This window comes from Capra hircus, chromosome 20 (genome assembly GCF_001704415.2).
Source record: "Capra hircus breed San Clemente chromosome 20, ASM170441v1, whole genome shotgun sequence".
In the NCBI taxonomy this organism is placed as follows: domain Eukaryota; kingdom Metazoa; phylum Chordata; class Mammalia; order Artiodactyla; family Bovidae; genus Capra; species Capra hircus.
Window position 1 is genome coordinate 18,574,917 of NC_030827.1, and position 22,524 is coordinate 18,597,440.

At 43.3% G+C, this 22,524-nt stretch overlaps 1 protein-coding gene across 1 annotated transcript in view; it reads left to right on the forward strand.

Moving 5' to 3' along the window:
• The window catches only part of DEPDC1B (DEP domain containing 1B), a 105,196-nt gene continuing 83,049 nt past the window's right edge, over window positions 378–22,524 (forward strand). The window contains exons 1-2 of the mRNA XM_018065797.1: window positions 378–477; window positions 8,071–8,336. Of these exons, the coding sequence (XP_017921286.1) occupies window positions 430–477; window positions 8,071–8,336 (314 nt within the window). The 5' untranslated portion in view covers window positions 378–429. The remainder of the gene's footprint in view (window positions 478–8,070; window positions 8,337–22,524) is intronic.

Below are 22,524 nucleotides of genomic sequence, written 5' to 3' on the forward strand. Positions count from 1 at the left end.
ACTTGAAGAGGCTGTCCACTCGCTCCCTTTCACTACCCACTTCTCCCAATCTGAGCCGCAAACGCTAGGTTCAACCGCGCACTGAAAGGGTGTACAGGGATTTGTCTATCCAGCCTAGCCGGGTTTCGGTCTCTGAAATACACAAGTTCAGAGCGACCCCTCAGCGGAGTCACCTTGCGTGCGCGCAGGCTGGGCAGGCGTGGGCACAGAGTCGAAAAGAGTCGGTTTCAAGCTTGTGGTTGGCTCCGCCGCTGGAGGTTCGTGAGGAGCCGCCCACCGCCCCCTCCTTGGGGCTCCGACAGCCCCGCCCCGCAGTTCCCGTCACGTGCCGCTGCGCCGCCCAATCAGCGCCTGCAGCGCGTGGGCTCGGGATTCAAACTGCGGCGCCTGGGACTCTCGGCGCTGGTCGCCGCCGTGGCGTGCGGGCCCATGGAGCACCGCATCGTGGGGCCCGGGCCATACCGGGCCACCAGGCTGGTGAGTGTGCGTGCGGGGGTCTGGGCGAAGCGAGCCCCCGGCCTTGTGGGCCGACCGCTGGCTCGTCAGTCCTCGCTTCTCCAGAGCTAGTCGGGCCGAGTTCTGGAGGCGGCGCTTGTTTCTGCTTGTGAGGCCAAATTTTAGATGATGCCTAAAGAAAGGCTAGCTCGGCCGCGGGCCCAGCCCGTCGAGGGTGGGCGCAGCTTGGATGCCGAGACGGTGGCTGGGTTCTCGCCAGTGAACTGCGACTCCGGGTTTAAAGCGCCCGGAAGAGCACGACGGCACCCTCCTCCCCTTTCCTGGTCCCCCTGAACCCTACGTCCCCCGCCGGGAGAGGAAAGACTCAGTCAGTCCGTCACTTTCGGGCCACCCGCCGCCTGTTACGGGCAGGGCGTGTCATCCTAAGTGTCACTTGTGGTGACACTTGAGGCTCTTTGCAACGGTACCCAGAGAGGTGGATCTCTCTGGCCACGTTTCCGGCTCCTGATGTTTCGTTTTCTGTCAGTACCTACCTAAATGAAGGGGAAGGGTGGGCCGGGACGGATGGCTTGAAAGAGCCTTTACAGCTTCCCTGGTGGCTCAGACGGTAAAGCGTCTGCCTGCAATGCGGGAGGCCCGGGTTCCATCCCTGGGTTGGAAAGATCCCCTGGAGAAGGAAATGGCAACCCACTCCAGTACTCTTGCCTGGAAAATCCCATGGACGGAGAAGCCTGGTGGGCTACAGTCCATGAGGTCTCAAAGAGTCGGACACGACTGAGCGACTTCACTTTCTTTCAGACCGCAGTGGTTCAGGGTGCTGCTTTCTTTTTCCTGGGAGAAGAGCGTTGATAATGAGTTCTGAGGCATACTTGATTTCTTTGTGACCTGAAGCAAGTGATCTTAGCGATTTCATAATGGAGTAAGTGGAGATAATTTGGTAATGTCCAGGGACGGTTTGGAAGAAAAGTTATGAGCAATCTAGATAGTATATTCAAAAGCAGAGACATTACTTTGCCGACTAAGGTCCGTCTAGTCAAGGCTATGCGTGGTCGTGGATGTGAGAGGTGGACTGTGAAGAAAGCTGAGTGCGGAAGAATTGATGCGTTTGAACTGTGCTGTTGGAGAAGACTCTTGAGGGTCCCTTGGACTGCAAGGAGATCCAACCAATCCATTCTGAAGATCAACCCTGGGATTTCTTTGGAAGGAATGATGCTAAAGCTGAAACTCCAGTACTTTGGCCACCTCATGTGAAGAGTTGACTCATTGGAAAAGACTCTGATGCTGGGAGGGATTGGGGGCAGGAGGAGAAGGGGACGACAGAGGATGAAATGGCTGGATGGCATCACGGACTTGATGGACGTGAGTCTGAGTGAACTCAGGGAGTTGGTGATGGACAGGGAGGCCTGGCGAGCTGCGATTCATGGGGTCGCAAAGAGTCGGACACGACTGAGCTACTGAACTGAACTGAACTGAGGGTCGGTTTTAGACGACTTTTTATGAAAGCTTATAGGTGATTTGGGAGGAAGAGACTGCACTCCTTGGTCTGTCACCACTTCTGGCCACAGCTAACTTGAGAATTAGACTTATTGTTTCTGGTACCCCTAAGGGATATCCAGGAAAAGATAAGAGGATGGAAGAAGTTATTGCCCTCATTTTTGCAAATAATCCACTTCAGACACCCATGAAAGGAAAGTGAAAGTGAAGTCGCTCAGTCGTGTCCGACTCTTTGCAACCCCATGGACTAGTAGCCTACCAGGCTCCTCCCTCCATGGGATTCTCCAGGCAAGAGTACTGGAGTAGGTTGCCATTTCCTTCTCCAGGGGATCTTCCCGATCCAGGGATCGAACCTGGGTACCCTGCATTCCAGGCAGATGCTTTAACCTCTGAGCCACCGGGGAAGCCCCATAATGATTTTTTAAAAATTTGTTAATTTTTTCATGTCAATGTATGGCAAAACCAATACAGTATTGTAAAGTAAAACAAAGTAAAAATAAAATTAAAAAAAATTTATTAATTTTTAATTGAAGGATGATTGCTTTACAGAATTTTATTGTTTTCTGTCAAACATCGACATGAATCAGCCATAGGTATACATATGACCCATAATGATTTATTCATTAAAAAAATTCATATAAATTTAGGTTTTCCTTTGGGCTCTGATAGCCAACTAGTCCATTCTAATGGAGATCAGCCCTGGGTGTTCTCTGGAAGGAATGATGCTAAAGCTGAAACTCCAGTACTTTGGCCACCTCACGTGAAGCGTTGACTCAGTGGAAAAGACTCTGATGCTGGGAGGGACTGGGGGCAGGAGAAGAAGGGGACGACAGAGGATGAGATGGTTGGATGGCATCACGGACTCGATGGACGTGAGTCTGAGTGAACTCCAGGAGTTGGTGATGGACAGGGAGGCCTGGCGTGCTGCGATTCATGGGGTCGCAAAGAGTTGGACACGACTGAGTGACTGAACTGAACTGAGTCTCTAAGAGGTATGGATGGTGGTGGCAGGGGACAAGTAAAGTTTTTTTTAAATAGTGTTTTAAATAGTGTTTCTTATCAAGTTCCATTTCACAGTGCCTCTACCACTTGAAACCATCTGGGGTCAAGGCTATTGGTTGGTCCATCTTTAGGGATGAGATGCAGATTGTGTTTTATCAGGGACATTCAAAAACTTGACTCTCTTTGGGACTGCCCTGGCTGTCCCGTGGTTAAGACGTTTCCTTCCAATGCAGGGGCTGTGGGTTTGATCCCTGGTCAGGGAGCTAAGAGCGCACATGCCTTAGGTGCCCCCCCATCCCTGCCCCCCCCAAAAAGGAAAAAGAACAACACCCTACACTCTCCAAACAAAAAAACATAAAGCAGAATCAACATTGTGACAAATTCATAAAGACTTTAAAAATGGCCCACATAAAAAAAAAATTAACAAAAAAAGCAGAAAAGCTTACTCTCCTTTGTGGAGGGAAAGTAATATGCTCATACTTCAGAAAGAGAAGAGGACAACAGTGGATGAGATGGTTGAATGGCATCACAGATTCAATGGACATGAACTTGGGCAAACTCCCAGAGATGGTGAGGGACAAGGAAGCCTGGTGTGCTGCAGTCCATATGACTTGGCGGCTGAACAACAACTGCCAATTTATTCACTGCACAGGGGAAACAGAGATGCTGGATCTTGGGGTGACTTGTTCACATTCTTCTAGCTTTAGACTAAAAAATAAATTACATGATAATTGAAACTTTTAAAATCTCATATTCACAGAATTGTATGAAGTAACTCTATAGATGGAGCCTGCCTATGTGAAAGACATTCTTGATTCTGAGTCACATTAAAATATTATCAAAAGAATTTATGAAGAAAAGTACTCTGTTCTTCAGAAATTTTCAGTTCCCAAGAAGCGATTTTCAAGTCACATTTAGCCAAGACTGATCAAGTTAAACAGGAAACTAAATTATGTCAATAATTGAAGAAAACACCTCAGTTTCACCAGAATTTTCTAAGTATCAATCAGTTCTTGACTTTATTCTGTTTGAGAATCTTGAACTTAAACTCAGGTTTTTGAAAACGCAGAAAGCGATAGGCTTTTTTTTTTTTAAAGTGAGAATTCCTGATTTATTGGTGATCTCTGTAGTCATTACAGGTACTTTTCCCCCTACCCCCCACTGTAAAATCTCTAAGTGTTATCAGCTTTTATCAGTTAAATCAGTTAGCCCTCTTTCTCTGCCTCAGCTCTGCTTACCTCCCTGGTTCCCAGTTTACCATTTCCGTCTTCTCCCACCATCACACTCAACCTAATCTTCAGAAAAGCCTGGGAAAAACCTAGTGGTACACAGTGAGCTGGCCTTTGCTTCCTCCTTTCATGGTTCACTATACTTTCTCAAACCATGTACAGCTCCATTTTCTAAGGTACCAAAGTCTTATCTGAAAACAACATTTTATGGACTAGGTAAATTTCTATGCTCAAAATCAAATGACAGACTCTGTAAGTCAATTAATGGTAAATATGAAAGCTAATTAGCAACGTACTCATCTTCACTGAAATAACTTTCATTTTTGTAATCCATGTACTAAATAGTTCTATAAACATTAGTTAACAAGAAATGAGAAAGAAAATTGATTTTTCTGAAAACAGCATAAATCTACCAGTCCTTTCTTTGAAGTTAATTCTGAGTTGTCTGTATCTTCTGATGTAACAGGTAAACTTTAAAAGACTTACAGGTGTTATTGAATCTGAGCGTTTGAATGGGCTCTAAAGATCCCAGTTCTCTCATTTTGTTGTTATTGTTTAGTCGCCAAGTCGTGTCCAACTCTTCGTGACCCCATAGACTGCAACATGCTGGGCTCTCTTGTCCTTCACTGTCTCCTGGAGTTTGATGCAATATTGTTCTTTACAGTATTGGACTTTACTTTCACCATCAGACACATCCACAACTAAGCATCGTTTCTGCTTTGGCCCAGCACTTTCATTCTTTCTGGAGCTATTAGTAATTGCCCCCTGCTCTTCCCCAGGGGGACACCTTCTGACCTGGGAGAGCTCCTCTTCTGGGTCATATCTTTTGTCTTTTTTTGTACTGTTCATGGGGTTTTTGCGGCAAGAATACTGGAGTGATTTGCCATCCCTTCCTCCAGGGGACCACGTTTTGTCAGAATTCTTCACTTTGATCTGTCTGTCTTGGATGGCTTTGCACAGCATGGCTCGTAGCTTCATTGAGTAAAGTAAGCCCCTTCACCACAACAAGGCTGTGATCTGTGAAGGGGACTCTCATTTTATTTAGGCCTAAAGTGGTGAACTGACATGGTCAAGTTCACACTGCCAGTGTGTGGCAGGTATACCTATATCTAGCACTTGTTTGTCTCTGAAGTGCTGTATTATAATTCCACTATCATAATATTTTTGATTCTAAGAAGTAAAGAAATGGAATAATGTTCAAGGGAAAAAAATAGGAAGCGCATTTCAATACTCAGAAAACTAAGATCATGGCATCTGGTCCCATCACTTCATGGCAAATAGGTGGGGAAACAGTGAAAACAGTGAGAGACTTTATTTTCTTGGGCTCCAAAATCACTGCAGATGGTGGCTGCAGCCATGAAATTAAAAGATGCTTGCTCCTTGGAAGAAAAGCTGTGACCAACTTAGACAGCATATTCAAAAGCAGAGACATTACTTTGCCAACAAAGGTCCGTCTAGTGAAAGCTATGGTTTTTCCAGTAGTCATGTATGGATGTGAGAGTTGGACTATAAAGAAAGCTGAGCGCAGAAGAATTGATGCTTTTGAACTGTGGTGTTGGAGAAGACTCTTGAGAGTCCCTTGGACTGCAAGGAGATCAAACCAGTCCATCCTAAAGAAAATCAGTCCTGAATATTCATTGGAAGGACTGATACTGAAACTCCAGTACTTTGGCTACCTGATGCAAAGAACTGACTCATTGGAAAAGACCCTGTTGCTGGGAAGGATTGGAGAAGGCAATGGCACCCCTCTCCAGTACTCTTGCCTGGAGAAACCCATGGACGGAGAAACCTGGTAGGCTGCAGTCCATGGGGTTGCTAAGAGTCGGACAGGACTGAGCGACTTCCCTTTCACTTTTATGCATTGGAGAAGGAAATGGCAACCCACTACAGTGTTCTTGCCTGGAGAATCCCAGGGGCAGCGGAGCCTGGTGGGCTGCTGTCTGTAGGGTCGCGCAGAGTCGGACACGACTGAAGAGACTTAGCAGCAGCAGCAGCTAGGAAAGATTGAAGGTGGGAGGAGAAGGGGACAACAGAGGATGAGATGGTTGGACGGCATCACTGACTTGATGGACAGGAGTTTGAGTAAGCTCCAGGAGTTGGTGATGGAGAGGGAAGCCTGGTGTGCTGCAGTCCATGGAGTCACAAAGAGTTGGACATGACTGAGTGACTGAACTGACTGACTTCAACCCTCAGTGTTGTGTTTTGTAATTTGTCTCATGTTGTGAAGCGAAAACAGTTATCAATGACATTTTATCTATGTTATTCATCTATGTTACTGCATGTAGCAGTAGTTTGTTTATTCTCATTACCTTACAGTATTCTGTTTCATGAATTTGTTTATCTATTCTTGTGTTGATGGACATTTGGGTTGCTTTTAATCTATTAAGTAAGAATAGTGCTATTTTGAACAGTGTGGCTTTTGGTTATCATATTTCTGCTGAATATGTATACACACTTAAGAATGGAATTTGTGGGTTATACAGTGTGCATATAGTTTCTGGTTGCTCCATGTTCTGATTGGCACCTAGCATTGCCCGTCTTTTTCATTTTAGTCATTCTGTAGGCATGTATATTATTGCATTGGGGATTTATTGCATTTCACTGCTAATTCATGAGATAGAACATCTCTGCATATACTATGGTAAATTTGGAGATTCTTTTATGTGAAGTGCCTGTTTAAGTGTTTTTTTTCATTTTTCTATTGAATGCCCTTTCTTGAGTTGAATTTTTCATTTTGTCTTAGAAATTCTGGTTATATGTTATCTTACTCTACAGATTGCATTGTTTTTGTGTGTGGTTTTAAGAGTTTAAAAATAGTTTAAATCTGGACCAACTTAATTTGAAGCATGGCTTATCATAGTGTCAAATGAAGTAGAAAGATTGATATGCAGAGGGCATAAAGATATTTGAATTTGGCCAGGAGGAAGACATGATTGAGAATCAGAGTAGAATTAAATTGCACGAAGTTAGGAGGTGGTTTAATAAAAATAGGCAAAGGGAAAGCCCAGTTGGGTGTTTTGTGTGTTGAGTACCTGCTGTGTGTTTGCGGTGCCCTGCGCCGCACGTCCAGGGAGCATGCGTGAATAGACCCGACCTGGGCCCTTGACGCACCTAGTGCTGTGTACTCAGGGACGGTTACTGTGCTTGTGAGAGGCTGTCTATCAAAGGGAGAAGTGAAATGGCCCATAGGTGCAGAGGTGATCGGCAGTGGAGAGTATAAAGAGAAACTCGGAAGAGAAAAACAAGGTTACAGTGTTGGGCAAAATAAAAAGAATATGTTGGGGTTAGAACTATCGTTGAAAGAAAAAGGAAGAACTGATTTCAGTAGGAAGGTAGGTAAAAAATAAGGTTCAGAGTCTGTAAATTAATAGACTTGAAAGAGGAGCATGAAAGAAGAGAGAATGGTTGTAAGAGTAAGACTGAGTTTTTGGAGCTTGCAGGACTGGTGGGATGACAGGGGTCCTAAGGAAATAGAGTAATTATGTAGGAAGAACATCACATGTGAACATTTCATTTAATTTCGGGATGACTGATAATGGCGTGGATATCTAGATTAAAAAATTTTTTTTCTTTTTAAAATTTGGCTGCATCATGTGGCATGTGAAATCTTAATTCCCTGAAAGGGATCAAACCCCTGGCCCCTGTATTAGAAGCTTGCTTGTATTGGAATAGGAAAGTATTGTGCAGAATTTTTAAACGTGCTTTGACCAGGCACTATATAAGGTTACCTTAGCATTTAAAGGTCGTAAATAGAAAAAAAAAACTTCGACTGCTTCTGTTATTAAGGCAGTCTTTTAAATGGAAAAACAGCATTCGTTGTCCTAAATATTTGGGATGCAGTAACCTTTTAAAAAATTCACTAAATGCTTTCCTCTGTTTTTGCCCCAAGTGGAATGAAACAGTTGAACTTTTTCGCGCCAAGATGCCATTACGGAAACATCGCTGTCGTTTCAAAAGTTACGAGCATTGCTTCACAGCGACTGAAGCTGTGGATTGGCTACACGAGCTGCTGAGGTGCAGCCAAAACTTTGGCCCTGAAGTGACCCGCAAACAAACGGTCCAGCTGCTAAAAAAATTCCTGAAGAACCACGTTATTGAAGACATCAAGGGAAAATGGGGCCAGGAAGACTTCGAGGACAACCGTCGCTTGTACAGGTAACGGCATGTCAGCCCTGATGGGGAGGAGCACGGGGAGCACGCATGGATCTGGTCAGTCTGATGAAATTCCTCCTGTGAGAGAACTTGCCTTGTCCCCAGGAGGGATGCTTGTACTTGTGATTTGTTGGGTGGAGAACTGCATCTGTTGCTATGAGAAAACTGATTGTGCTTGTTCTTGGCTTCATAGAGCACCCGTAAGTAGTCTTTTGTTGCAGTGGCTTTCAGTAATGGAACCTTTTCGTGCCTTCCGTAACCTGGAAGGATGGCTATCGTAGCAGAGTGCCTCTCCTGGGGAATCTGAAAGGGTGGAACAGTAGCTCTGGCTTGCACCTTTCTGAGCAACGGGAGGGTGTGTGTTCAGGGGGTTGGTGGCAGAGGCGTCTGATCTGCAAGTAGAGCTCAGGCTTATGAAGAATGGTGCTGGAATTCCCCCATGTCTCAGATTAACTCTGCAGTGCATGGCTGCTCCCCCCCATGTTTCAGTGCCCTTATGTGATTGCTTACTTACTATGTGATAATCTGAGGGCAAGGATGTCCCTCTGTTGACACTGCCCTTCTTTCTCATTGCACACTAGGCTGGTTTATTCCTGGAGGTGGAAAGGGCCTGCCTGAGATTCAGGGAATGGGGGAATACTTAAAGAAGAATGAAAAGAGGAATCGTTGAGTTATCTACATAGAGGGCTACCAGAACACCATGAACCTGTGAGGGATTAAAGGAAGAAATGAAGATGACGAGCCTTTAATATTTGCTGTTGTTTACTCCAACAGAAGAATAAGGAATGGTCTTATAGCACTTCAGTGAGGCATTTCGGGGCCACTGGGACACCTGGCTTTGAGCAGAGAAAACGTGACTGTTCCCTACCTGAGTCATGTCTTTGGTTCCTTTGGGACTAGCTGCTGAGGAAGGCTGTGGAGCAAGTGGAGGGTGGTCAGCAGCACTCAGGCTAACACCAGACAGTGGTGTATGTTTAACATCTAACTTCCTCATGGAATTTCATCAGCAATCTCCTCTTCCAGGCATCAGGATTGTCAGCTGGGCAATTATTTGTCTCTCCATTTGGCAGTTATTTCTGGCTTGGCTGATCCAACTTTTAATTAGAATCTTGGGTGGTATTAGCCTGTTCTGAGACCATAGTGCTTATTAGTATCAGGCAGTGGAGACTCTAGCCCTGGTTCCACATGACACACTTCATTGGGAATGCTTAAGTGATTGTTTCTCTTGGGAAGCTATACTTGCTTGTACCCCATCAAGAGGTAGCTCACACTTCTAGAAGGTTGTCTGGAGGAGTAACTTAGAGTCTGTTTTATTGTGACCTTATATTGGGTACCATCCAGTGAGTCCCATGAGGCTTTCAGAGATGCCAGGCGAGTAAAATAGGAGCCTGTTCTAGGAGCCAGTCCCCCAGTAGTGACTGTCAGAGCATGTTTCACCTCAGTATGAAGACTTAATCATTTGTCCTTTAAAAAATAAAGTGCACAGATAGATTACATTCAACCATGAAATAATGATTTTTTTTTACCCAGTTTCTCTTATAAAATACTTGTGAGTTGTAAAGGGTGTAGTACCTCTTTCATTATTTACCACTTGAAGACGCATAGCTTTCCGTTTTTCTAGTGTTAAGTCCTGTACGTTAACAACTGGTGTTTGATGTTCTCAGATTAATCAGTGGTGAAGTCTATTTAGACATTCAACGGTTTGTTAAGGGACCCATGCCCTGAGTTGAGAGTCAGCTCACTCAGAAGTGCAGAGGTGCCTGTCGGCATGAGGCAGCTTCCAGGACTGAGCATACAGCTCGGGATGGCATGCTGGCTCGCCAGTGCCCTGGGGAGGACTGGGGACAGGCTGCCCTCCCTGCTCAGTGCCCACCTGCTCCTTGTGGTCGAATAGTACCACTGCCAAACCACAGTAAGAGCCCTTGAGGGACATCAGGAGCTTGAGGCATATTAGATTTGAAAAATAGGTGGAGACTCTATAAGGTAAATGCCTACAATGCTTTGTGGAGGAGGAGCCTCTGTAAATAGTGTCAGAGTTGGAATGGGCAGCTCAGAGTTCTTGCTGGAAAGAAAGGAGCTAGCGTTGTGGAGTGCCTGTGATGGATCAGAGTCACTGCATCGTCATCATTTACCTCAGCACCTGCAGATGTCTCTTATCTAATCTTAAAAATAAGGGAATTAATGAGACCAAAGGTACCAACTTGTCCACAGTCACTCAGGTGGTAGTAAAAGAGAATTTGAACTGAGGGCTCTGCGTCTGAGGCCTGTGTTCTTGCCGTGTGCCAGACTGCCTCATTTCCACAGCATGAGGTTGACTAGCTTGTTAACTAATTTAAGGACTGAATGAGAAAACAGACAGAATAGGAAACAAAGAAATAGTTGGCGTAGTCAACATGTGTTCATATATTCACAGAATTCCAGGAATGTGTTAAGTACTATGTAATACATACTGAATGATCGACTGTCTTCTCAAATAGAGGAGGTAAGGTAAACACAATCAGCTGAAATACTTATGTAAATGTAGGGATGGGTGGTTGCCTGGGCCTGGGTTACAGAAAGGCATAGTTAGACAAAGCAACATGAAATATAAAGACTCTTAGAGTATTTTTTGAAGACAGAAATTACACACACACACAGAATTTTATAACAGAAATGATGAGTTATGTTTTTATTTTGTAGAGTATTAAATCTTATAACTAGTTTAAAAATGTATTTGTGTGATTGCATTCACATGTGTTTACTATGATTTTATTTTTCAAGAATCTAAGAATTAAATATCAGTTCAGTTCAGTCGCTCAGTCGTGTCCGACTCTTTGCGACCCCATGAATTGTAGCACGCCAGGCCTCCCTGTCCATCACCAACTCCCGGAATTCACTCAGACTCACGTCCATCGAGTCCGTGATGCCATCCAGCCATCTCATCCTCTGTCGTCCCCTTCTCCTCCTGCCCACATTCCCTCCCAGCATCAGAGTCTTTTCCAGTGAGTCAACTGTTCGCATGAGGTGGCCAAAGTACTGGAGTTTCAGCTTTAGCATCATTTCCTTCCAAAGAAATCCCAGGGTTGTTCTCCTTCAGAATGGACTGGTTGGATCTCCTTGCAGTATAGGAAATAGGATATAGTGAATTTTTGTATGTTAAAAAGAAAAATAAGATCCTAATATGAGAATGTCCCTAACAATCAGAGATGTTACAGAGAAAGGTCCAGAGCTATTTACTGAACCACTTCTTTGCTGTTGGTAACACGATGACTAGAAAGAGTGGCTAGATTTGCTACCAGTGAAGACAATTACATCATAGTCATTGGGGTCATCGTAGGGTCATCATTGTCCAGCCAGACAGATGCTATCATCTGTGTCTAACCAAGCTTTGTGGCCCTCGACTTCAGATTAAGAGAACCTGCACTACCTTGTATTTTTATGAGAAATTTCAGTTTATGTAGCAGTTCTCTTTTTGATCTCATTTGATCTTCATGACAACCCTGTGAAGTAGACAGAGTGGATATTTCATCCTCAGAGAACGAGACACTTGTCTCTTTGAAACATCTAAACAGAACACCAGGAAATTCCATGCTGATCCCTGAATTGCCCATTTATGTATGTGAACAGATATTTATGTGGGATTATTTGAACCTAATGCCAACAAAGGTCCATCTAGTCAAAGCTGTGGTTTTTCCAGCAGTCATGTATGGATGTGAGAGTTGGACCTTAAAGAAGGCTGAGCACCAAAGAACTGATGCTTTTGAACTGTGGTGCTGGAGAAGACTCTTGAGAGTCCCTTGGACTGCGGGGAGATCAAACCTGTAAATCCTAAAGGATATCAGTCTTGAATATTCATTGGAAGGACTGATACTGAAGCTCCAATACTTTGGCCACCTGATGCTAAAAACTGACTCCTTAGAAAAGACCCTGATGCTGGGAAAGATTGAAGGCAGGAGGAGAAGGGGACGACAGAGAATGAGATGGTTGGATGACATCACCGACTTGATGGACATGGGTGTGGGTGTACTCCAGGAGTAGGTGATGGACGGGGAGGCGTGGCGTGCTGCAGTCCATGGGGTCTCAAAGAGTCAGACAAGACTGAGCGACTGAACTGAATGTAGTGGATTATATAAAAATAGAAGTGTATACTGTGATCATTGCTTGTTTGGACTATCTAATAAGGAGAGCATTTGGTCTGTTTTAGATTTTTAGCAGGATAGGTCCTTGATCTGGAGCCTCCACCTGGCCCTCGCCCTGCTCTCATTACCAGTGCTAGCTCTGGAATGCAGTTGTAACTGGATGCTCATGGTTTACAGAAAGGAATTCACTAGTTCCAGCATAGTGTGTGCGAGCTAATGTGTTGTTGTTTAGTTGTTAAGTCGTGTCTGACTCTTTGCAACCCCATGGTCTATAGCCCACCAGGCTTCTCTGTCAGTGGGATTTCCCAGGCAAAAATACTGGAGTGGGTTGCTATTTCCTTCAGGGGATCTGCCTGATGCAGGGATTGGATCCTCGTCTCCTGCATTGGCAGGCAGTTCTTTACCACAGAGCCACCAGGGAAGCTCTGATCTAATGTGTAGTGGCGGGGTCCAGCCCAGGTGGATCCAGGGAATTCGAAGCGGGGATGGAGTCGGTGAGGAGAGACTTGTTTATTAGAGATATAAAGAGAGATTAGGAAAGAATAGTGTAGTAGGAAAATTAGTGGAGAAAAGAGGCTGAATAACTTGGTTTACGCGGAGAACCAATAAAACTCCAAGATAAGGAGTTTGCACCACGTATGTAGGCCACAGGTGTCTCTCCAGTCTGCCGAGGGAGTGGAGACACAAAGTGCCCCGCCCCCCTGTTCAGATCTTAGAAGCCCAGGCAAAATTAGTAGGCTTGGCGAGCCTCCGCACTCCAGATGGGAATTCAGCCTGAAAAGGGAGAAAAGAACGACATGGGGGAGCCAAGCATTGGTGCCAGACCCACAACTTTATTTTCAAAAGCAGCTTATATACCCCAAGTTGTACATAAAGAAATAATGGAACATGCAGAGTTATGCAGGGGCAGCAGTGCTGACCCTTATTGAGACCAGGCTTTCTTTTTGCATACCTTCCCATATACAAAAGGTCTTAGGTGGTTTTACATCATCTTCTGGCCAGGGGCCCTGTGAACATTTTTATAGCTCTTTTCCTAGATAAATGTTTATCAACCAGAAAACCCATTTTCCCTTGAAGTGTTTTTTCTTAATCTGCATCACCCTCAAAGTACTAAGTAAAGTTACATTCCTGTAGAACAAAGGTGCAGTGGGTTATAACAAAGAAAGTACTTAACTCAAAGATCTAATGTTGCTAATGCCAGGGCTACTACCTGTTTTTTCTATATACCAACTATAACTACAAATATAAGATATGAAAACTTGGCAGCAAGTATTGGCTCAACAAATGAAACCCTTAATCAGTCCTATTCTAATGATTTTGACTCCGTGGAAGCCCCTACATTCCTAGGATGTTTTAAGCTTCCTGTGCCTCTCGCGGTCAGGAGGCCGCAAACAATCACATGCGCAGCTTTAAGAGTCCAGACACACCTGTCAGGCAGGCTAGAAAGCCATCAGAGGGGTTTTTGGATTGAAACACTCTTATTATGCCCAGGAGACCTATTATCTAAAAGCTCTGAATTAACTTTTTCTAGAAAAAGGTGGTGGGGGGACAGCCCCCCTGTTAATGTCAGAAGAGTAGGTGGAAAGCATAACACAGTAAAGCAGGCAGACTCTGGTTTTGGAGGTAGATGCTCGAGAAAATACAGGGGGGACCCCTGAGGCCTGATCCCGCCTTTGCGTTTTGTCAGGCCCCCTTCCTCATGACCTTTGCCACGGGCGGGATTCCCCATGCTGGCTCCTGGCAGTGTGGGGAACCATTTTCTTTTTATTCTACTTTTGTCCCTCTGTCTCTTTATGTGTATCATCTCATGTTCCCAATTCTTTCCCCCTTTCTTTTCTTCTACTTAGTTTCTCCTTTTCTTTCTGTCTTTTCCCTTATATTTGCTTTTTTTCTGTTCTGGCTTATTTCCAACGTGGTTATTTTAATTTGAACCTAAAATTTGTCATGTAGATTTTGTCAGCTTTCTTGAATATAAGTTTCACAGTTCTTAATTAAAAAAACAGGAATCATGCTATGTAGTTTCAAAACTTACCCTATAAACCACAGTAATGAAGACTGGTATTGGTGAAGGAGTAGATGGATGCTTGGATCAATGGAACAAAATTGAGTCCAGAAACACACTTAAGAATATGGCCAGTTGACTTTTGATGAAGATGTAAAAGCTCCTTTAAAGGAAGAGATCAGTCTTTTTGTCAAATGATGTTGGAAGAATTGGAATGCAACTGTGCTCACCACTATACCACCGGCAGTCACAACACTGGAACAATTAAACATCTGTTTGTCTACATGCAAAAAAATGAAGCTCCACCTAAATCTCATTTTTTTATACAAAAATTCATTCAAAGTGAATTATAGATTTCAGTGTAAAACTATGAAAATTTTAGAAAAACAGGAGAAAATCTTTATACCCAAGGGTCAGAGAAGGAGCTTTTAGACATGACATCAAACGCATGATTTATAAAAGTAAAAACATGATAAATTGGACTTCATCAAAATTAGAGACTTTGCTGTATGAAAGGTGCTAGTGAGTCGATGAGAAGACTAGCGACTGTTGGGGAGAAAATATTTGTAAACCACGTGTAAGTGGACTAATATCAAGAATATATAAATGATTTGCAAAACTCAACTGTGAAAAAACAACTCAAAAAATAGATTTGAAAGGACACTTCATCATTAGAGCACTAGGGAAATGCAAATTAAAACCCTGGTGAGATACCTGTATATATCTAGTAGAATGGCTAAAATAAGAATACTGATAATGCCAGAATCTAGTGAGGGTGCAGAGCAATTGGAAATCTCATTCACTGATGGTGGAAAGTCTAGGCTGGTAAACACTTTGAAAAACAAAGTCACTTTGGGAACAATTTTTCAGTCTCTTTTCAAATTAAACATGTATTAGTTACATATGACTCCATATTCTGCTCCAGAGCATTTACCCTAGAGAAATGAAAACTTATGTTCACACAGAAACTTGCATGTGAATGTTTATAGCTGCTCCATTAACTCAACTTTTCCTCCTTGGGTGAATGGATAAACACTGAACATCTCTTTGGAATGCTGCTGTGTATATCGGGTGCAGTCAGCGGTATGACTAGACAGTCCGAGCAGGAGAGAGGTTCTTTGGTGAATAATGGAAATGTTTCCTAATTGGGATGGTGGTTACACAAGTGTCTGTTGATAGAGCAGTATACACATAGACACACACAATGGAAAAAATGATCAATTGTGCTATATGCTAATAACATTTTTTTAAAATATTGGAGATTTGAAAAGTTTTTATTTGTACCTCTAGTGAAAGAAATCCAAATGCTCCTGTGTTCCTGGAAAAAGTCTTCATTGGTACCATATGGACAGAGGAGCCTGGCGGGCTACATTCCTTGGTGCCACTAAAGAGTCCGACATGACACGATTTAGTGACTAAACAACAGCGTCTTTTGAAGGGGCAGATAAGAACTTCAAGTTAATGGACTGTTGGCTCCCTCTAGTGGACACCTTTTGTTCTTACAGTAAATTTCAAAATTGTGATTGTGATTTTGTTGTTCTTTTCTTTTTATTCATTTCCTCAAGTCTTGTGTTCTTATCCTGTGATGGCTAGATAAATTTTGTACCCTTCCTATGCATCAGTTATTTCATCCATAAAATGACAGGACTGGGACTAGTTCTTAAAACATGTATTTATTTTGGCTGTACTGGTCACTATTGCTGTGCACAGGCTTTCTTTGGTTGCAGTGAGTGGAGGCTACTCCCGTTTCGGTGCGTGGGATTCTCATTGCTGTGGCTTCTCTTGTTGCGGAGTGTGAGCTCTTGGGTACACAGGCTTCAGTAGTTGGCACACGGACTTGGCTGCCCCACAGCATGTGGGATCTTCTCAGTGTGTGTGCGTATGTGCTCAGTGGTGTCCAGCTCTTTGCAGCCCCATGGACTGTAGCATGCCAGGCTCCTCTGTCCATTGGATTTCCTGCAAGAATACTAGCGTGGGTAGCTAGTATTTCTTAGTCCAGGGGATCTTCCTGATCCAGGGATTGAACCCGCATCTCCTGCATTGGCAGGCAGATTCTTTATCAGCTGTGCCACCAGGGAAGGTGATCTTCCCGGGCCAGGGATCAAACCGATGTTCCTTGCATTGCAAGGCAGATTCTTAATCACTGGATCATCAGGGAAGCCCCTGAGCTAGATCTTTAAGGTCTTTTCCCATTCTAAACTTTCATCATCCCAAATATTGAGTGCTTATCACAGGGGTTTTCCAAGGCTTAGGTGATGAAGAAGGTAAGAAATAAATACGACATTCTTTTCCTCCTCAGTTTTGCAGTCTCTCTTAAGAGAAAGTATATACGTATGAAAAAGATCAGTGGCAGAACCAAGGCAGTATTGAGTTTAACCAAAATAAGAGGCACTGCATTGACAGTCCTTGGGTTAACATAGCTATTTTGTTTGACTAGCATTATGTTTTCAGTCATTGAAAAATTTTTTCTCATTTTTATTTTTCAATTTTGTGAAGGTGATGCATTCCTGTGTTTCAAAATTTACAAAGTACTGAAGAGTATATTCGAGGAGGGTGTGGTAACCCACTCCAGTATTCTAGCCTGGAGAATCCCATGGACAGAATCCCATGGACAGAGGAACCTGGTGGGCTAGTCCACGGGATCACAGAGAGTCGGACACAACTGAAGTGACTGAGCACAGCACAGAGAGTATATTCAGTGAAAATCTCCCTTCTACTTTGCTTCCCCAAGGTGGGGTTCAAGCCTTGAACTTGCATTGAATCTTTCTTATTTTTATTATTTATTCTGAAGTTGTGTTGGCTTTTTATACCCTAAATTACAGTTTGACCTGGATGTTCAGTTCAGTTCAGTTGCTCAGTTTTGTCTGACTCTTTGTGATCTCTTGGACTGCAGTATGCCATGGACAGGCTTCCCTGTCCATCACCAGCTCCCAGAGCTTGCTCAGACTCATGTCCATCGAATCTGTGATGTCGTCTAACCATCTCATCCTCTGTCATTCCCTTCTCCTCCTGCCTTTAATCTTTCCCAGCATCAGGGTCTTTTCCAATAAGTCATTTCTTTTGCATCAGATGGCCAAAGTATTGGATCTTTAACATCAGTCCTTCCAGTGAATATTCAGGACTGATTTCCTTTAGGATTGACTGGTTTGATCTCCTTGCAGTCCAAGGGACTCTCAAGAGTCTTCTCCAACACCACAATTCAAAAGCATCTGTTCTTCAGCACTCAGCTTTCTATATAGTCCAACTCTGACATCTATACATGACTGCTGGAAAAACCATAGGTTTGACTAGATGGACCTTTGTTGGCAAAGTAATATGCTTTTTAATATGCTGTCTAGGTTGGTCATAGCTTTTCTTCCAAGGAGCAAGCTGCAGTCACCATCTGCAGTGATTTTGGAGCCCAAGAAAATAGAGTCTGTCACTGTTTCCATGGTTTCTCCATCTATTTGCCATGGAATGATAAGACTGGATGCCATGATCTTAATTTTTTGAATGTTGAGTTTTAAGCCAGCTTTTTAACTTTCCTCTTTCACTTTCATCTAGAGGCTCTTTATTTTCTCTTTATTTTCTGTCAAAAGGGTGGTTCATCTGTGTATCTGAGGTTACTGATATTTCTCCTGGCAATCTTGATTCTAGCTTGTGGTTCATCCAGTCCAGCATTTTGCATGATGCACTCTGCCTATAAGTTAAATAAGCAGGGTGACAATATACAGCCTTGACATACTCCTTTCCCAATTTGGAACCAGTCCGTTGTTCCATGTCCAGTTCTAACTCTTGCTTCTTGACCTGCATACAGATTTCTCAGGAGGTAGGTAAGGTGTCTGGTATCCCTGTCTCTTGAAGAATTTTCCACACTGTGTTGTGATCAACACAGTCAGTTTTCGGCATAATCAATAAAGCAGGAGTAGATGTTTTTCTGTAACTCTCTTGCTTTTTTGATGATCCAGCGAATGTTGGCAATTTGATCTCTGGTTCTCTGCCTTTTCTGAAACCACCTTGAACATCTGAAAGTTCACAGTTCACATACTGTTGCAGCCTGGCTTGGAGAATTTTGAGCATAACTTTGCTGGCGTGTGAGACAAGTATAATCGTGTGGTAGTTTGAACATTCTTTGGCATTGCCTTTCTTTGGGATTAGAATGAAAACTGACCTTTTCCAGTCCTGTGTCCACTGCTGAGTTTTCCAGATTTGCTGGTGTATTGAGTGCAGCACTTTCACTGCATCACCTTTTAGGATTTGAAATAGCTCAACTGGAATTCTATCACCCCCACTAGCTTTGTTTGTAGTGATGCTTCCTAAAGCCCTCTTGACTTCCCATTCCAGGATGTCTGGCTCTAGGTGAGTGATCACACTATCATGGTCATCTGGGTCATGAAGATCCTTTTTGTATATTTCTTTCTGTGTATTGTTGCCACCTTTTAAAAAATGTCTTCTGCTTCTGTTAGGTCCATACCATTTCTGTCCTTTATTGTGCCCATCTTTGCATGAAATGTTCCTTTGGTATCTCTAATTTTCTTGAAGAGATCTTTAGTCTTTCTCATTCTGTTGCTTTCCTCTATTTCTTTGCATTGATCATTGAGGAAGGCTTTCTTATCTCTCCTTGCTATTCTTTGCAACTCTGCATTCAAATGGTTATCATCTTTCCTTTTCTCCTTTGCCTTTACCTTCTCTTCTTTTCTCAGCTCTTTGTAAGCCTTCCTCAGACAACCATTTTGCCTTTTTGCATTTCTTTTTCTTGGGAATGGTCTTGATCCCTGCCTCCTGTACAGTGTCATAAACCTCCGTCCATAGAAGTTCTTCAGGCACTCTATATTAGATCTAATCTCTTGAATCTGTTTGTCACTTCCACTGTATAATCGTTAAGGGATTTGATTTAGGTCATACCTGAATGGTCTAGTGGTTTTCTCTACTTTCTTCAAGTCTGAATTTGGCAATAAGGAGTTCATGATCTGAGCCGCAGTCAGCTCCCAGTCTTGTTTTTGCTGACTGTATAGATCTTCTCCATCTTTGGTTGCAAAGAATGTAATCAACCTGACCATCTGGTGATGTCCATGTGTAGAGTCTTCTCTTGTGCTGTTGAAAGAGGGTGTTTGCTATGCCCAGCATGTTCTCTTGGCAAAAAATCCTTTGCCCTGCTTCATTTTGTACTCCAAGGCCAAATTTGCCTGTTACTCCATATATCTCTTGACTTCCTACTTTTGCATTCCAATCCCTTGTGATGAAAAGGTCATCTTTTTTGGGTGTTAGTTCTAGAAGGTCTTGTTGGTCCTGTTAGAACCGTTCAGTTTCAGCTTCTTCAGCATTTCTGGTTGGGGCATAGACTTGGATTACCGTGATATTGAATGGTTTGCCTTGGAAACAAACAGAGATCATTTTGTTGTTTTTGATATTGCACCCAAATACTGTATTTAGGACTCTTTTGTTGACTATGATGGCTATTCCATTTCTTCCAAGGGATTCTTGCCCACAGTAGTAGATATAATGGTCATCTGAATTAAATTCGCCCATTCCAGTCCAGTTTAGTTCACTGATTGCTGTTTGACTAGTTCTAATTTACCTTGTTTCATGGACTAACATTCCAGGCTCCTGTGCAGTATTACTCTTTGCATTGGACTTTATCTCCATCACCAGTCATGTCCACGACTGGGTGGTGGTTTTGCTTTGGCTCTGCCTCTTCATTCTTTCTGGAGTTATTTCTCCACTCTTCTCCAGTAGCATATTGGGCACCTACCTAGGATCTGTCAGTATCATGTCTTGCCTTTTTATACTGTTCATGGGGTTCTCAAGGCAAGAATACTGAAGTGGTTTGCCATTCCCTTCTCCAGTGGACTACATTTTGTCAGAACTCTCCACTATGACCTGTCCATCTTGGGTGACCCTACATGGCATGGCTCATAGTTTCATTGAGTTAGACAAGGCATATTCAGTGAAAATCTTCCCTTCTACTTTGCATCCCCAAGGTGGGGTTCAAGCCTTGAACTTGCATTGAATCTTTCTTATTTTTATTATTTATTCTGAAGTTGTGTTAGCTTTTTATAACCTAAATTCCAGTTTGACTTGGATGAGAAGAAGTTAAATAACTTTCAAATGTGCAATAGCAGTAGAGGGGGAAGAGCAGATTAGAAAATACTTTATTGTTTCTTTTTTCCATATAAAAACTTTAGCAAAAAAATACAGAGAAGTCATAATGTTAACCGTAGCTATTTCTGGATAGAGGGTTTAAAGACAACACAAATTATTTTCTCTCTTTTTAATATTACTCATAGAATGTATATTGCTTTTATTTTCAGTTTTTTAAATCATAGCAGTAAAACAGGGATAAATCCTATTGTGTGAAAGTTTATAATGACATTTGTTGAGTCGCTAAGTCGTGCCTGAATCTTTGCAACCCCATGGACCCCAGCATGCCAGGCTTCCCTGTCATTCATCTCCCAGAGCTTGCTCAGTCTCATGTCCATTGAGTTGATGATGTCATCCAGCCATCTCCTCCTCTATCACCACCTTCTCCTCCTGCCCTCAGTCTTTCCCAGCCTCAAGGACAGAATGAATTCTTTTTGGCACCCCTGCTCCACACCGTTATCCCACTTGCTTCTGTGGACTAAGAAAGCCTCCTGCCATTGTCAGTAAACAGAGGATGTTGCAGCCATTGAGACTCAGGATGAGAAAGCAGAGGATGCTGGTCCCAGGTAGCTGAGGTGCATATCAGAGGAGTGAGTTCCATAAGCCCAGACTCTTGCATCTTCCCATATACATAAAAGTGCTAAATTAACTTGAGATATGTGATTCTCTTTAATTAACATGAATCTTTCATCATTTTCACTATCTGGACTTTGTCACAAAATTCCTATATCTTGGCTTTCCCCTAACCTCTTTGGAACAGTCTCTCAGAATAGTCTCTGAGAGTTATGGGTTTAGCTGACAAGAGTGAAAAAATTCATCCAGAAGAGAAAAGGCACAAAAGTAGCCAAAAAATCTTGGACAGGACTTTTTGCTTTATCAGAAACTAAAATGGCATGGGGCTGAACAGTGTGATAATAGACCTGGAATAAATAAATATGGAACTGAATAGAGTAGAGAAAAAGACAGACTCTCCACCCAGTTGCCTTTGCCACAGGCACCTAATATTATTAGCTTCTTTCAGCACAGGAAGAGGTTGTGAGCCAGTCAGTGTGGATGGAAGTTGTGCAGCCTCTTGGAATAATGAGTGGAGGACATCTGTCTGGGTCCTGAGAATGGGGTAGGGTCTGGATGATCAGATGGGAAAGGGAGGGGGTGGGTATTACAGGAGACAGGGATGGTGGTCAGGTATGCCTAAGGCAGCTCTACTGGGAGAAGAGGGAAGAAGGAGTTTTATTAATAGGAAATCATAAGGCCAAATTTGGTGATGTTTCTTAAACACCTGGCTGTGGCATTGATGTTTATGTAGAAGGAAAAAGTAGCCAAGGCCCATGCTTTGAGTAGAAATGAAGTCTGTGTTCTAGAATAGAGTTAACTGAATAGGAGAAGGCAACGGCATCCCACTCCAGTACTCTTGCCTGGAAAATCCCATGGATGGAGAGCCTGATAGGCTGCAGTCCATGGGGTCGCTGAGGGTCCGACACGACTGAGCGACTTCACTTTCCCTTTTCACTTTCATGCATTGGAGAAGGAAATGGCAACCCACTCCAGTGTTCTTGCCTGGAGAATCCCAGGGACGGGGGAGCCTGGTGGGCTGCCGTCTATGGGGTCGCAGAGTCGGACACGACTGAAGTGACTTAGCAGTAGCAGTAGCAGTAATAGAATAGTTAAGGCAGAGAAACTGGTGAGGTTTTCAGGTAACGGCAGTGGGGGAGGGTGTTGCCCAGATGAGAATGTCAGCAATGGGTTGAAGGGAAAGGAAGGACCCTTCTTTTATAGCCAAATTCCAAGCGAGCCCCTAACTGCTCTGTAGACCTTCAGGCTTGCCGGAAGTCTGATACTTTTTAAACGTGTTATCCATTAGTCTAAAATCGTTTTTGTTTAGAATCTTTGTGAATATTTAACATTTTCTTTTACTGATAACTGGAATGTAACAAAAGTTTTTCAAGGCAAC